Source organism: Bombina bombina, chromosome 3 (genome assembly GCF_027579735.1).
Source record: "Bombina bombina isolate aBomBom1 chromosome 3, aBomBom1.pri, whole genome shotgun sequence".
In the NCBI taxonomy this organism is placed as follows: Eukaryota; Metazoa; Chordata; class Amphibia; order Anura; family Bombinatoridae; genus Bombina; species Bombina bombina.
The window spans coordinates 93,967,702-93,983,754 of NC_069501.1; the positions used below are offsets into that span (position 1 = coordinate 93,967,702).

Sequence of the window (16,053 nt, forward strand, 5' to 3'; positions counted from 1 at the left end):
TGTAACTGACTACAGGAGATCTGATTGTCACCGGATTAAAAGACTGATGTTCATAGACATAGATGCATATTTTCTTCTCACAGGCCTTTACAACAAGCAAAATGTTATTTTAAATCTATGTATCTGGCTAAGGTGTATGCCCTATCACTGTTTTAGTGCATCTACACAGCTCCCTCCTGCAGCTTTTGCAAACCTGAGCAGATAGATCAGCGCACCCTAGTCAAACAACTGCAAATTCATTTCAAACGGTGCACGGCATTAGACTCTTTCCTCTAACCAAGTATAAATATGTGACCTGTAGCATTTTCATTTTAACCCTCCATTCCCTAATGACAGCTGCTTAGCTTGACGATTTATCGAGGAACAGACTTTTATGCTCGCTTATTATACTTCACCTAGGTTATTACTGTATTATGCCTGATAATATACCTTTACACTATATAGTTAATGTGTATGTTTAAGATTAATAATGTTTTGTGCCTCCCTATTTAATCATTCAGGACTGTACTTAAAGTTTATCTATATTGTATGTTCACTATTTATCTGTTTGGGTAACAGTGCTACCTTGGCCCTGTGTGTTATTGAGTGGTCTGTCATAATGTATACGCAAAATATAGTTCTGGGGGTTAATCTTTCATAAGTTATATGACATCAGTTATTATATATACTGCAGCAAATACGGTAAACCTACTCACATAATATGTTTTGCATGTGGATTCCTGTTTGAGAGTTACACTTAGATATACAGAAAATATGTCTCCCCATGCTATTCTTCTCTGACTAAGCTATAATTAGACCCCTCACTCTAGACTAAATATTACAATATGTGGCCTAACTATTCCTCACGCATAACACTGTGTGGCTTAACAAACATATATGTGTTCCTAACTTATGGTCTGTTTAATCTAAAAGCTGTTACATAATGGTTAAATCTACCTTAAAGCAGCTATATGCAGTTTCACATTGTATATTATGTCACTTGCTATTTTACATCCCTTGTCTGGGTGCACTGGTAGAGCTTTAAAATTACACTTCACGCACTTCCAGTTTAAATTAAAGTTAATACAATTATTAGTGTGTAAAGTTTAACATGCTTGCTAGATTAGATATATAAACTGTTTTACAAATATCTGCCGAACATCAGCATATTTTCTCTCATTTGGAACCCTATAGCTCATATGCAGCACTGCCACACTTTGTGGCTGGGTAACAGGTATACTATAGACGTCCTTAAATATTAATATATAGTTGCCCCCACATATCATGTTAACTTAAGATTTTACTCATCCAAATGAGTAGCTGTACTTGCTGGGGTCCTGGGCTTAAGTTCCCACTGACCTTAGATAAGATTGGAATTGCTCATACCCCCTCCAATACCGATGCATGATCAGTTTCTTTAGTGCACATACTCTTTAATGTACTAAATACCTGAGTGCTTTATATTACAATATATTTGCTCACTAATGTGAGCTTTAACTGCATGGTCTAGATAAGGAGTGTTACCTATAATAAATAGCTTCCTTCTTAATGGGCTAAAATGCAATTATATTCAGATATAGGAAGGCATGGTCTTCTTGCCTGCAATAGGCTAACATGCCCTGTATCATTGCTGTCCTAAATAGGTATATTATACTGTGGTCCCCATGCATAATTATGGTACTGCTAATGCTCATTCCTTCTTTAACCATATACAAAAACAGCTTAGGTTCAGGAGTATTATTTCAGTGTAGCTAATTGTGCAACTAAGCTAGCATGTGGAGTAACTGTCTGGCTTTCTGCGGCCGAGAAAGACTAGACAGTCTTAACTACTATATATTGCACATCTGCATTCTATGTTACTGTTTGGCCCAGTAGAGGCCACAGAACTGACTACCAAGTGCTATACCATTTCCATGAAACTAATGGACTTATTAGAGAACTGTTAACTAGTCAGCCAGCTACGCCATTTTTCTCACCTATAACCTGAAAACCAATGACCAGAAACTAGTATATTAATGGTCTTGCCTGTAACACGCCACTATCCAGGTATCCCACATGGCTCCGCCCCCCCCATCAGGGTTCACCCTTATTGCAAGTGAACAAATCAGCGGTATTTATCCGCAATTGCTGATATATTGTTATAAGTTTTTCTTACATCTGTATGTTATATTTAGTTTACCATACTATAGGATGTATATGTTACAAGAATGTCCAATATATTTTTATTCACAGCTATGGTCATTACTATCATTCCTCTTTCCTTTATCATTAGCCTTGACAGGTTCAAGAGCATTACTTCAAGCAGATGAGGAACATAGCTAAAGAAAAAGAGGTTTCATTATTATGTATATATTCTCTCTTTTGTTTTTATTTTTTATGTAGACTTAACTATCTCTAGAAATGGCATGATATTCTTTATACATTGTGGGTTGCAGAGATCATCCATGGTGTCATATGTCTGCAGAATTAATATATATGTTGTCATGTAAGGAATGATGTATTGCTAATAACCTCAATAAAAAACTTTGATTTAAAAAAAAAAAAAAAAATAATGAAACTATTTGGCGCCAAGTATGACGCACAAACAAACAGAGAAAATTATTTGGCGCTAACAACATCCAGAAATGACACACTTGCGTCATTGAAGACGCAACCTTGTGAAAGGACTCAGCGTCGACAAAGATGCTGGAAATGACAAATTTGCGTCATCGAACGTAACTTTGCGCTAAAAAATCTCGCGCCAAAAATTACGCAATATAGTTTGGCATTTTGCGCCCTCGCGAGCCTAATTCTTCCTGCGAATTTAAAATTACAGTCAATTGAAAAAAGACTAAACCCCAGGCAAGAAATACATTTTCCTAAAAAAATGCATTTCCCAGATATGAAACTGACAGTCTGCAAAAGGAAATATACTGAAACCTGAATCATGGCAAATATAAGTACAATACATATATTTAGAGCTTTATATAAATACATAATGTGCTGAGTGTCTTAAGAAATAAAAACATACTTACAAAAAGACACCCATCCACATATAGCAGATAGCCAAACCAGTACTGAAACAGTATCAGTAGAGGTAATGGTATATGAGAGTATATCGTCGATCTGAAAAGGGGGAGGTAGGAGATGAATCTCTACGACCGATAACAGAGAACATATGAAATAGATCCCCGTGAGGAAAACCATTGCATTCAATAGGTGATACTCCCTTCACATTCCTCTGACATTCACTGTACTCTGAGAGGAATCGGGCTTCAAAATGCTGAGAAGCGCATATCAACATAGAAATCTTAGCACAAATTTACTTCACTTACTTCAATCTTAGCACAAATTTACTTCACTTACTTCAATTAGTGCTGACTCGTAGGTAACACAAGGGCGTAAGCACAATGTTATCTATGTGGCACACATGGACCAATGCCCTCTAGCTGTGAAAAACTGTCAAATGCATTGAGATGAGGCAGCCTTCAAGGGCTTAGAAATGAACATATGAGCCTATATATGTTTTAGCTTTCAACAAAGAATACCAAGAGAAAAAAAGCTAATTTGATGATAAAAGTGAATTGTAAAGTTGTTTAAAATGACATGCCCTGAATCATAAGTTTAATTTTGACTAGACTGTCCCTTTAAATTCAATTCATATTGACTAATTTATAGCATTTGTTGTGTGCCCCCTATAATTTAAGTTTAAACACTTACATTTAATTGTTGTTCCTCTTTTCCTGTGCTTATTTCTAAGGAATGGCAGACACCAGGTTTTTCTTCTGTTCATTCTGCCAAATGTAAATCTCTCTACTCTTTTTTTATTCTTTTAATACAGTGATTTGGGAATCTATTCCTGTGGTGGATGCAGGTATTGCCTGGCGTGCCACTATTCATTTGGATGACCGTTCCAGTTGAAGGTTTTCATTGGCAATCCTTTTAGCTTGCAGGTTTTGTGTTTCAACCTGCTGTCAGTGTTACCTGCGTCACCCCTGCAAATGTTTGGTGGGGCAACCTTTCAAAACTTCTGGGGAAAGCACTTTGGATGAGGTTCAGGATTGCATTAATCTCCTGAAAACAGCAGCTGTGGAAATGATTTGCATTAATGCTAAGAATGCTGCTTTTAGCTGTTTTAGCTAGATGAGCTTTGTGGCTTTAAGTCTTCATCTGCTGGTATGATATATAAAGGCAGATCACTTTCTCTCCCCTTTCTGGGTAAATCTCTGTTTGCTCCCAGACTGGATGCTATAATTATCACAGTTACTGGGGGTAAGGGAGTTTTTCTACCCCAAGATGAAAATATTCTAAAAGTATGGTTAGATCTGCAGGGCGTTTTCATTTTTTTGACAATTTAAGGCTCAGAAAGCCTACCCTTCTGCCCACAGTTCTGGCTACTCCAAAATCTTCGAAGAAGTCCAGCCCTTCTTGGTCAAAAAACAAAGGTCCAAGATGTCTATCCCAGCCTCCAAGACCGCATAAAGGTGCAGCCCCCTTACCAGACCATTATCTGGTGGGGGTCAGTAGTAAGTATTTTTTGAGACTTGGGATAGATCTGTTATGGGTATTGCAAATCATATACCAGGGGTATCGAATAAGCTTTTGTTCAAGGCTTCCACTGGGAAGATTCTTTGTGTGCCAAGCGCCTAGAGATCCTTAAACCAACCCCCCCCCTTTTTTTAATTTTAATTAGAAATTTCTGGAATTAATGGTAGTAATTTCTCAAGTTCAAATTTTAGAATTAAAGCAGAGGCTTTATTCAAATCTCTTTATAATACCAAAGAAAGAGGGTACTTTTTCGCCCTGTTTTGGATCTCAAAATATTGAACAAATTCCTGAAAATTCTTTCTTTCAGGAGTCATTTCTTTTATCAAGATCTCAGAACTTTGAATTTGACAACATTGTAATTGAATACTTAGTTTAATCTCAGAGGTTCTTTCTAACAAGGTTATTGACACCTTGATTCAAGCTAAGAAACCTGTTATCAGACTTATTTATCATAAGGTCTGGAATTGTTTCAGAATTTGCAGGAGGATGTGTCAGCCAATTCTTTCAAAGTCAGATGTCAAAGCTTTCCATTTTCTTTTGCACAAAAAAAAATCCATTATTTGTTCCAGTTTTTCCTCCTTGGAATCTTAATTTGGTTTTGAGAGTTCTTCAAACTCGTCATTTTGAGCCTATGCATGGTTTAGACCTTTAGCTTTTATCCTTTCCGTTCTTCTTCCAAACCTCCTTTTCTGATTTTTTTTTTTTTCCCATTAGAATAAGGCTACTTTGTGTTACCTATTCTTTTCTTTGTTATGTAGAATCTACAGATACTATTAATCAGGAAATGATAGTTCCTTCATTTAGTCTAGCCCCTAAGAACACTTATGGAGTGGCATCTTCACAATCTGGATTTTGTGAGCTCTCAAATATTATGTGGAAGCCACAAAATATTTCAGACTTTCTTCTTTTCTCCCTTTTTTATTTATTTATTTTGGTCCTCGCTAGGGTCAGAAAGCTCTGGCTGCTACTTTAGCTGTCTGAGCATTTGAGCGCATTACTGCACATTCTATTAGAGCAGTTGACACTTGGGCTTTTTGTAATGTGGCTTCTATTGATCAGATTTGCAAGGCAACTACATGGTTTTCCTTCCACACTTTTTCAAAGTTTTATCACTTTTATGTGTGTACCTCTTCTGAGGCTTATTTTGGCTGGAAATTCCTGTGGGCCATAGTGCCTGATCAGTATCGTGCCTGTCTGCCTTTACTTTTTGACCCCCCATAACGTGATGATATTACGGACTTCACAGCTTGGGTTTAGATTCCCATACATGAAGATGTGGACTCTCACCATACGATGAAATAAACAAAACAAAATTTATACTCGCTTGATAAATTAATTTCGTTCATGCTGGTGTGAGTCCACGAGCCCTACCCTTTCTTTTTGTTCAGGTGGCGGCATTACTTGTTTTGCACCACCCCCCTTTATCTTTCCTGCTTGTCTGTCTTCCTCATCTACTTGGCTACTTGGCTATATGTATAACTGAGGGTCATGGGAAAGTGGTAGGGATTTTAAGGCTCTTATGTGTTGGGGTGGCTTTTGTTTCCCTTGTAGGGATCAGGAGGGGAATGTATTGACTTGTGACTATCACCTATCATCAGGTAAGCATGACATTTAGGTTGAATGTTTTATTGCTGTAGTTTCTTTGACTGTACATTAATTATTGCTAGATAAATATTCCACATGCTTCAAGAAACCTTCATTCTAGTCCTCCTAATAAAAAAGATATCCTAATCTTTCATCTGTCCTCAGTTTTTAATTTGTTGTTTTAGGCTGTATGTCTGGTCTAAGAACATTTTTGTGTGCAGATGAAACAGAAACTTGTCTGGAACACCACCTGACTTATGCTTGTCCAGCCTGCTATTTAAGTACAAAAATATTTTAATAAAATCCCAACAATCACAGATCTTAAAGGGTGGTAATAATTAAATACCTAGTTAAATTGCCTTTTGGGGGGGCATAGAGCAGTGGTGATTCCAAGCAGAAACTAAATATAAAAGTGAGACCATCACTCTAAGCCTAGAAAAAGGCTAACAAGGACCACTGCTAAGGCCCCCTAAAATCATCTCTATTAGTGTAGCATGGGAATCCACAGACACCCCCATGCTTTACTAATAATGGGTTGATTTTACTTTGAAGAGGCTACCTTCTCGATTATTTTTCCAAACAGAAACAGTGGTAGTTGCACAACTGGATAGTTCCACTGTGTGTGACCTTTGCAGAGTATTTAATCATTTTGGCCTTTTAAAATGTGTATTTTTTTTGTAATGTTATTGGACTATTTGAGTGCTCCTCCTGATTACATTTTTTTTTTATTATTGAGAACCTTCAACTAGTTATATATTTAATAACTCCATGCAAACGGCTGAACATAAAGTATGGCCATATTGCTGTATGTTTCCGTGCACCACCCGACTGAACTTTTCTTATACATTTAAACCCTTAGCAAGTGATAAACACACAGAGCATGTACTTTTTGCATTAGGATTTCTAGAGTAGCACATTTAACGTTTGCATTAGAATGTCCCTGTAAAGATGTAGCTGTCCAGTCTGATTCTCTGATGTAGTTCTTCAGAAACCTTCCTAGGCAGGCTCTGGAGTATGCATGTGTCTTAAACAATGTAGCACAATTTTATAGTGCAAATATTGCTGCTTTTAACACTTATGTAAACAAACGCATGATTCCGAGCCTACTCTAGGTATATTTTGCACACATGAGCAGCTTTAGTGGTGTACAGACAAATAGAGAGTTAACCTATATACCTCCATGGTCCAGGGACTTGTATAGTATAATATGGGGTAGTGTTAACCACATAAATATTTACGGGAAATCCCTTTGAATTTGAAAGCTAGAATTTTATTGTGGTTTTGTGTTTTAGAAACTTAAGGATCTCTAAAATACTGTGCGTTTCTTATTCTGTTAGGAGGAAAACCAAACTGTAAATTCAAGTTCTGTGTGCTCTGCCAATGAGGAAGATTGGACAAATGAAAATGACAGCTCCAGGTAAAAAAGTGGTTGAATCATTCTCCTTTCTTTTTTAACCCATTGATTCCTAAATCGCATCCTTTTTGCCCCAAGCAAATTTGAAAAGATGCATGGTCTCTGCCCCTGAGGGCGCAAGATGGGATTCTTATTGGAGATCAAGGTTTTAAATGTACCTTTTTAATTTTCTTTCTTCTAATCAAAATAATTTTATCACATTGGTTAGACTCATAATCTGTGGCTCTGTTTGATTAGTATGTTGGAGAGAACACAGCAGCAGGCTAACAAGGGCAGTTCATAGTCTAGTGTTCTCATGCAGGGGTGTATAAATCTGAACGGATCAGTTAAAGGGACACTAAACCCAATTTCTCCAACATAGGTGTGTCCGGTCCACGGCGTCATCCTTACTTGTGGGATATTCTCTTCCCCAACAGGAAATGGCAAAGAGCCCAGCAAAGCTGGTCACATGATCCCTCCTAGGCTCCGCCTACCCCAGTCATTCTCTTTGCCGTTGTACAGGCAACATCTCCACGGAGATGGCTTAGAGTTTTTTAGTGTTTAACTGTAGTTTTTATTATTCAATCAAGAGTTTGTTATTTTAAAATAGTGCTGGTATGTACTATTTACTCTGAAACAGAAAAGAGATGAAGATTTCTGTTTGTATGAGGAAAATGATTTTAGCAACCGTTACTAAAATCCATGGCTGTTCCACACAGGACTGTTGAGAGGAATTAACTTCAGTTGGGGGAACAGTGAGCAGTCTTTTGCTGCTTGAGGTATGACACATTCTAACAAGACGATGTAATGCTGGAAGCTGTCATTTTCCCTATGGGATCCGGTAAGCCATTTTTATTCAGACAGTAATAAGGGCTTCACAAGGGCTTATTAAGACTGTAGACATTTTCTGGGCTAAATCGATTCATATATTACACATATTTAGCCTTGAGGAATCATTTAATCTGGGTATTTTTGTAAAATAATATCGGCAGGCACTGTTTTAGACACCTTATTCTCTAGGGGCTTTCCCTAATCATAGGCAGAGCCTCATTTTCGCGCCGGTATTGCGCACTTGTTTTTGAGAAGCATGACATGCAGTCGCATGTGTGAGGAGCTCTGATACATGGAAAAGACTTTCTGAAGGCGTCATTTGGTATCGTATTCCCCTTTGGGCTTGGTTGGGTCTCAGCAAAGCAGATACCAGGGACTGTAAAGGGGTTAAAGTTAAAAACGGCTCCGGTTCCGTTATTTTAAGGGTTAAAGCTTCCAAATTTGGTGTGCAATACTTTTAAGGCTTTAAGACACTGTGGTGAAATTTTGGTGAATTTTGAACAATTCCTTCATACTTTTTCGCAATTGCAGTAATAAAGTGTGTTCAGTTTAAAATTTAAAGTGACAGTAACGGTTTTATTTTAAAACATTTTTTGTACTTTGTTATCAAGTTTATGCCTGTTTAACATGTCTGAACTACCAGATAGACTGTGTTCTGAATGTGGGGAAGCCAAGGTTCCTTCTCATTTAAATAAATGTGATTTATGTGACACTGATAATGATGCCCAAGATGATTCCTCAAGTGAGGGGAGTAAGCATGGTACTGCATCATTCCCTCCTTCGTCTACACGAGTCTTGCCCACTCAGGAGGCCCCTAGTACATCTAGCGCGCCAATACTCCTTACTATGCAACAATTAACGGCTGTAATGGATAATTCTATCAAAAACATTTTAGCCAAAATGCCCACTTATCAGCGTAAGCGCGACTGCTCTGTTTTAGATACTGAAGAGCATGAGGACGCTGATGATAATGGTTCTGAAATGCCCCTACACCAGTCTGAGGGGGCCAGGGAGGTTTTGTCTGAGGGAGAAATTTCAGATTCAGGGAAAATTTCTCAACAAGCTGAACCCGATGTGATTACATTTAAATTTAAGTTGGAACATCTCCGCGCTCTGCTTAAGGAGGTATTATCCACTCTGGATGATTGTGAGAATTTGATCATCCCAGAGAAACTATGTAAAATGGACAAGTTCCTAGAGGTCCCGGGGCTCCCAGAAGCTTTTCCTATACCCAAGCGGGTGGCGGACATTGTAAATAAAGAATGGGAAAGGCCCGGTATACCTTTCGTCCCTCCCCCCATATTTAAAAAATTGTTTCCTATGGTCGACCCCAGAAAGGACTTATGGCAGACAGTCCCCAAGGTCGAGGGAGCGGTTTCTACTTTAAACAAACGCACCACTATACCCATAGAAGATAGTTGTGCTTTCAAAGATCCTATGGATAAAAAATTAGAGGGTTTGCTTAAAAAGATGTTTGTTCAGCAAGGTTACCTTCTACAACCAATTTCATGCATTGTCCCTGTCACTACAGCCGCGTGTTTCTGGTTCGATGAGCTAGTAAAGGCGATCGATAGTGATTCTCCTCCTTATGAGGAGATTATGGACAGAATCCGTGCTCTCAAATTGGCTAATTCTTTCACCCTAGACGCCACTTTACAATTGGCTAGGTTAGCGGCGAAGAATTCTGGGTTTGCTATCGTGGCGCGCAGAGCGCTTTGGTTGAAATCTTGGTCAGCTGATGCGTCTTCCAAGAACAAACTCCTTAACATTCCTTTCAAGGGGAAAACGCTGTTTGGCCCTGACTTGAAAGAGATTATCGCTGATATCACTGGGGGTAAGGGCCACGCCCTTCCTCAGGATAGGTCTTTCAAGGCCAAAAATAAACCTAATTTTCGTCCCTTTCGTAGAAACGGACCAGCCCCAAGTGCTACGTCCTCTAAGCAAGAGGGTAATACTTCTCAAGCCAAGCCAGCCTGGAGACCAATGCAAGGCTGGAACAAGGGAAAGCAGGCCAAGAAACCTGCCACTGCTACCAAGACAGCATGAAATGTTGGCCCCCGATCCGGGACCGGATCTGGTGGGGGGCAGACTCTCTCTCTTCGCTCAGGCTTGGGCAAGAGATGTTCTGGATCCTTGGGCACTAGAAATAGTCTCCCAAGGTTATCTTCTGGAATTCAAGGGGCTTCCCCCAAGGGGGAGGTTCCACAGGTCTCAATTGTCTTCAGACCACATAAAAAGACAGGCATTCTTACATTGTGTAGAAGACCTGTTAAAAATGGGAGTGATTCATCCTGTTCCATTAGGAGAACAAGGGATGGGGTTCTACTCCAATCTGTTCGTAGTTCCCAAAAAAGAGGGAACGTTCAGACCAATCTTAGATCTCAAGATCCTAAACAAGTTTCTCAAGGTTCCATCGTTCAAAATGGAAACCATTCGAACAATTCTTCCTACCATCCAGGAAGGTCAATTCATGACCACGGTGGATTTAAAGGATGCGTATCTACATATTCCTATCCACAAGGAACATCATCGGTTCCTAAGGTTCGCATTCCTGGACAAGCATTACCAGTTCGTGGCACTTCCTTTCGGATTAGCCACTGCTCCAAGGATTTTCACAAAGGTACTAGGGTCCCTTCTAGCGGTGCTAAGACCAAGGGGCATTGCAGTAGTACCTTACTTGGACGACATTCTGATTCAAGCATCGTCCCTTCCTCAAGCAAAGGCTCACACGGACATAGTCCTGGCCTTTCTCAGATCTCACGGATGGAAAGTGAACGTAGAAAAGAGTTCTCTATCTCCGTCAACAAGGGTTCCCTTCTTGGGAACAATAATAGACTCCTTAGAAATGAGGATTTTTCTGTCAGAGGCCAGAAAAACAAAACTTCTAAACTCTTGTCAAACACTTCATTCCGTTCCTCTTCCTTCCATAGCGCAGTGCATGGAAGTAATAGGTTTGATGGTAGCGGCAATGGACATAGTTCCTTTTGCGCGCATCCATCTAAGACCATTACAACTGTGCATGCTCAGTCAGTGGAATGGGGACTATACAGACTTGTCTCCGAAGATACAAGTAAATCAGAGGACCAGAGACTCACTCCGTTGGTGGCTGTCCCTGGACAACCTGTCACAAGGGATGACCTTCCGCAGACCAGAGTGGGTCATTGTCACGACCGACGCCAGTCTGATGGGCTGGGGCGCGGTCTGGGGATCCCTGAAAGCTCAGGGTCTTTGGTCTCGGGAAGAATCTCTTCTACCGATAAATATTCTGGAACTGAGAGCGATATTCAATGCTCTCAAGGCTTGGCCTCAGCTAGCAAAGGCCAAGTTCATACGGTTTCAATCAGACAACATGACGACTGTTGCGTACATCAACCATCAGGGGGGAACAAGGAGTTCCCTGGCGATGGAAGAAGTGACCAAAATCATTCAATGGGCGGAGATTCACTCCTGCCACCTGTCTGCAATCCACATCCCAGGAGTGGAAAATTGGGAAGCGGATTTTCTGAGTCGTCAGACATTACATCCGGGGGAGTGGGAACTCCATCCGGAAATCTTTGCCCAAATTACTCAACTGTGGGGCATTCCAGACATGGATCTGATGGCCTCTCGTCAGAACTTCAAGGTTCCTTGCTACGGGTCCAGATCCAGGGATCCCAAGGCGACTCTAGTAGATGCACTAGTAGCACCTTGGACCTTCAAACTAGCTTATGTATTCCCGCCGTTTCCTCTCATCCCCAGGCTGGTAGCCAGGATCCATCAGGACAGGGCGTCGGTGATCTTGATAGCTCCTGCGTGGCCACGCAGGACTTGGTATGCAGATCTGGTGAATATGTCATCGGCTCCACCATGGAAGCTACCTTTGAGACGAGACCTTCTTGTTCAAGGTCCGTTCGAACATCCGAATCTGGTCTCACTCCAGCTGACTGCTTGGAGATTGAACGCTTGATCTTATCAAAACGAGGGTTCTCAGATTCTGTTATTGATACTCTTGTTCAGGCCAGAAAGCCTGTAACTAGAAAAATTTACCACAAAATATGGAAAAAATATATCTGTTGGTGTGAATCTAAAGGATTCCCTTGGGACAAGGTAAAGATTCCTAAGATTCTATCCTTTCTTCAAGAAGGATTGGAGAAAGGATTATCTGCAAGTTCCTTGAAGGGACAGATTTCTGCCTTGTCTGTGTTACTCCACAAAAGACTGGCAGCTGTGCCAGATGTTCAAGCCTTTGTTCAGGCTCTGGTTAGAATCAAGCCTGTTTACAAACCTTTGACTCCTCCTTGGAGTCTCAACTTGGTTCTTTCAGTTCTTCAGGGGGTTCCGTTTGAACCCTTACATTCCGTTGATATTAAGTTATTATCTTGGAAAGTTTTGTTTTTGGTTGCAATTTCTTCTGCTAGAAGAGTTTCAGAATTATCTGCTCTGCAGTGTTCTCCTCCTTATCTGGTGTTCCATGCAGATAAGGTGGTTTTACGTACTAAACCTGGTTTTCTTCCAAAAGTTGTTTCTAACAAAAACATTAACCAGGAGATAGTCGTGCCTTCTTTGTGCCCGAAACCAGTTTCGAAGAAGGAACGTTTGTTGCACAATTTGGATGTTGTTCGCGCTCTAAAATTCTATTTAGATGCTACAAAGGATTTTAGACAAACATCTTCCTTGTTTGTTGTTTATTCTGGTAAAAGGAGAGGTCAAAAAGCAACTTCTACCTCTCTCTCTTTTTGGATTAAAAGCATCATCAGATTGGCTTACGAGACTGCCGGACGGCAGCCTCCTGAAAGAATCACAGCTCATTCCACTAGGGCTGTGGCTTCCACATGGGCCTTCAAGAACGAGGCTTCTGTTGATCAGATATGTAGGGCAGCGACTTGGTCTTCACTGCACACTTTTACCAAATTTTACAAGTTTGATACTTTTGCTTCTTCTGAGGCTGTTTTTGGGAGAAAGGTTTTGCAAGCCGTGGTGCCTTCCATTTAGGTGACCTGATTTGCTCCCTCCCTTCATCCGTGTCCTAAAGCTTTGGTATTGGTTCCCACAAGTAAGGATGACGCCGTGGACCGGACACACCTATGTTGGAGAAAACAGAATTTATGTTTACCTGATAAATTACTTTCTCCAACGGTGTGTCCGGTCCACGGCCCGCCCTGGTTTTTTAATCAGGTCTGATAATTTATTTTCTTTAACTACAGTCACCACGGTATCATATGGTTTCTCCTATGCAAATATTCCTCCTTAACGTCGGTCGAATGACTGGGGTAGGCGGAGCCTAGGAGGGATCATGTGACCAGCTTTGCTGGGCTCTTTGCCATTTCCTGTTGGGGAAGAGAATATCCCACAAGTAAGGATGACGCCGTGGACCGGACACACCGTTGGAGAAAGTAATTTATCAGGTAAACATAAATTCTGTTTTTTCTTTTTCTTTCATAATTCAGATAGAGCATGCAATTTTAAGCAACTTTCTAATTTACTCCTATTATCAATGTTTCTTCGTTCTCTTGCTATCTTTATTTAAAAAGCAGGAATGTGATGCATAGGAGCCGGCCCATTTTTTGTTGAGAACCTGGGTTATGCTTGCTTATTGGTGGGCAAATGTAAGCCTCCAATAAGCAAGCCTATCCATGGTGCTGAACCTAAAATGGGCTGGCTGCTAAGATTTACATTCCTGCTTTTAAAATAAAGATAGCAAGAGAACAAACAAAAAATTGATAATAGGAGAAAATTATAAAGTTGATTAAAATTCCATGCTCTATCTGAATCACAAAAGAAAAAATTTGGGTTCAGTGTCCCTTTAAAGGGACAGAAAATCGAACATTTCTTTCATACAGGTGGTGAGAATCCATGATCCATTACTCATGGAAATTACTTTCTTTCATGTAATTAGCAAGAGTCTATGAGCTAGTGACGTATGGGATATACATTCCTACCAGGAGGGGCAAAGTTTCCCAAACCTCAAAATGCCTATAAATACACCCCTCACCACACCCACAATTCAGTTTTACAAACTTTGCCTCCGATGGAGGTGGTGAAGTAAGTTTGTGCTAGATTGGCCTCACAGGTTTTGGTATGCGGATCTTGTCCGGATGGCCTCTTGCCAACCGTGGACTCTTCCGTTAAGACCAGACCTTCTGTCTCAAGGTCCTTTTTTCCATCAGGATCTCAAATCCTTAAATTTAAAGGTATGGAGATTGAACGCTTGATTCTTGGTCAAAGAGGTTTCTCTGACTCTGTGATTAATACTATGTTACAGGCTCGTAAATCTGTATCTAGAGAGATATATTATAGAGTCTGGAAGACTTATATTTCTTGGTGTCTTTCTCATCATTTTTCTTGGCATTCTTTTAGAATACCGAGAATATTATAGTTTCTTCAGGATGGTTTAGATAAGGGTTTGTCCGCAAGTTCCTTGAAAGGACAAATCTCTGCTCTTTCTGTTCTTTTTCACAGAAAGATTGCTATTCTTCCTGATATTCATTGTTTTGTACAAGCTTTGGTTCGTATAAAACCTGTCATTAAGTCAATTTCTCCTCCTTGGAGTTTGAATTTGGTTCTGGGGGCTCTTCAAGCTCCTCCATTTGAACCTATGCATTCATTGGACATTAAATTACTTTCTTGGAAAGTTTTGTTCCTTTTGGCCATCTCTTCTGCCAGAAGAGTTTCTGAATTATCTGCTCTTTCTTGTGAGTCTCCTTTTCTGATTTTTCATCAGGATAAGGCGGTGTTGCCAACTTCTTTTGAATTTTTACCTAAAGTTGTGAATTCCAACAACATTAGTAGAGAAATTGTGGTTCCTTCATTATGTCCTAATCCTAAGAATTCTAAGGAGAAATCGTTGCATTCTTTGGATGTTGTTAGAGCTTTGAAATATTATGTTGAAGCTACTAAATCTTTCCGAAAGACTTCTAGTCTATTTGTCATCTTTTCCGGTTCTAGAAAAGGCCAGAAAGCTTCTGCCATTTCTTTGGCATCTTGGTTGAAATCTTTAATTCATCTTGCCTATGTTGAGTCGGGTAAAACTCCGCCTCAAAGGATTACAGCTCATTCTACTAGGTCAGTTTCTACTTCCTGGGCGTTTAGGAATGAAGCTTCGGTTGATCAGATTTGCAAAGCAGCAACTTGGTCCTCTTTGCATACTTTTACTAAATTCTACCATTTTGATGTATTTTCTTCTTCTGAAGCAGTTTTTGGTAGAAAAGTACTTCAGGCAGCGGTTCCAGTTTGAATCTTCTGCTTATGTTTTTCATTAAACTTTATTTTGGGTGTGGATTATTTTCAGCAGGAATTGGCTGTCTTTATTTTATCCCTCCCTCTCTAGTGACTCTTGTGTGGAAAGATCCACATCTTGGGTAATCATTATCCCATACGTCACTAGCTCATGGACTCTTGCTAATTACATGAAAGAAAACATAATTTATGTAAGAACTTACCTGATAAATTCATTTCTTTCATATTAGCAAGAGTCCATGAGGCCCGCCCTTTTTTGTGGTGGTTATGATTTTTTTTGTATAAAGCACAATTATTCCAATTCCTTATTTTATATGCTTTTGCACTTTTTTATCACCCCACTTCTTGGCTATTCGTTAAACTGAATTGTGGGTGTGGTGAGGGGTGTATTTATAGGCATTTTAAGGTTTGGGAAACTTTGCCCCTCCTGGTAGGAATGTATATCCCATACGTCACTAGCTCATGGACTCTTGCTAATATGAAAGAAATGAATTTATCAGGTAAGTTCTTACATAAATTATGTT

At 39.9% G+C, this 16,053-nt stretch overlaps 1 protein-coding gene across 1 annotated transcript in view; it reads left to right on the top strand.

Annotated features, from left to right (window-relative positions):
• The window catches only part of BRWD1 (bromodomain and WD repeat domain containing 1), a gene marked incomplete in the record, with an annotated part of 1,309,461 nt that overhangs the window by 639,886 nt on the left and 653,522 nt on the right, over positions 1-16,053 (top strand). The window contains 1 exon segment of the mRNA XM_053705925.1: positions 7,428-7,507. Within this exon segment, the coding sequence (XP_053561900.1) occupies positions 7,428-7,507 (80 nt within the window).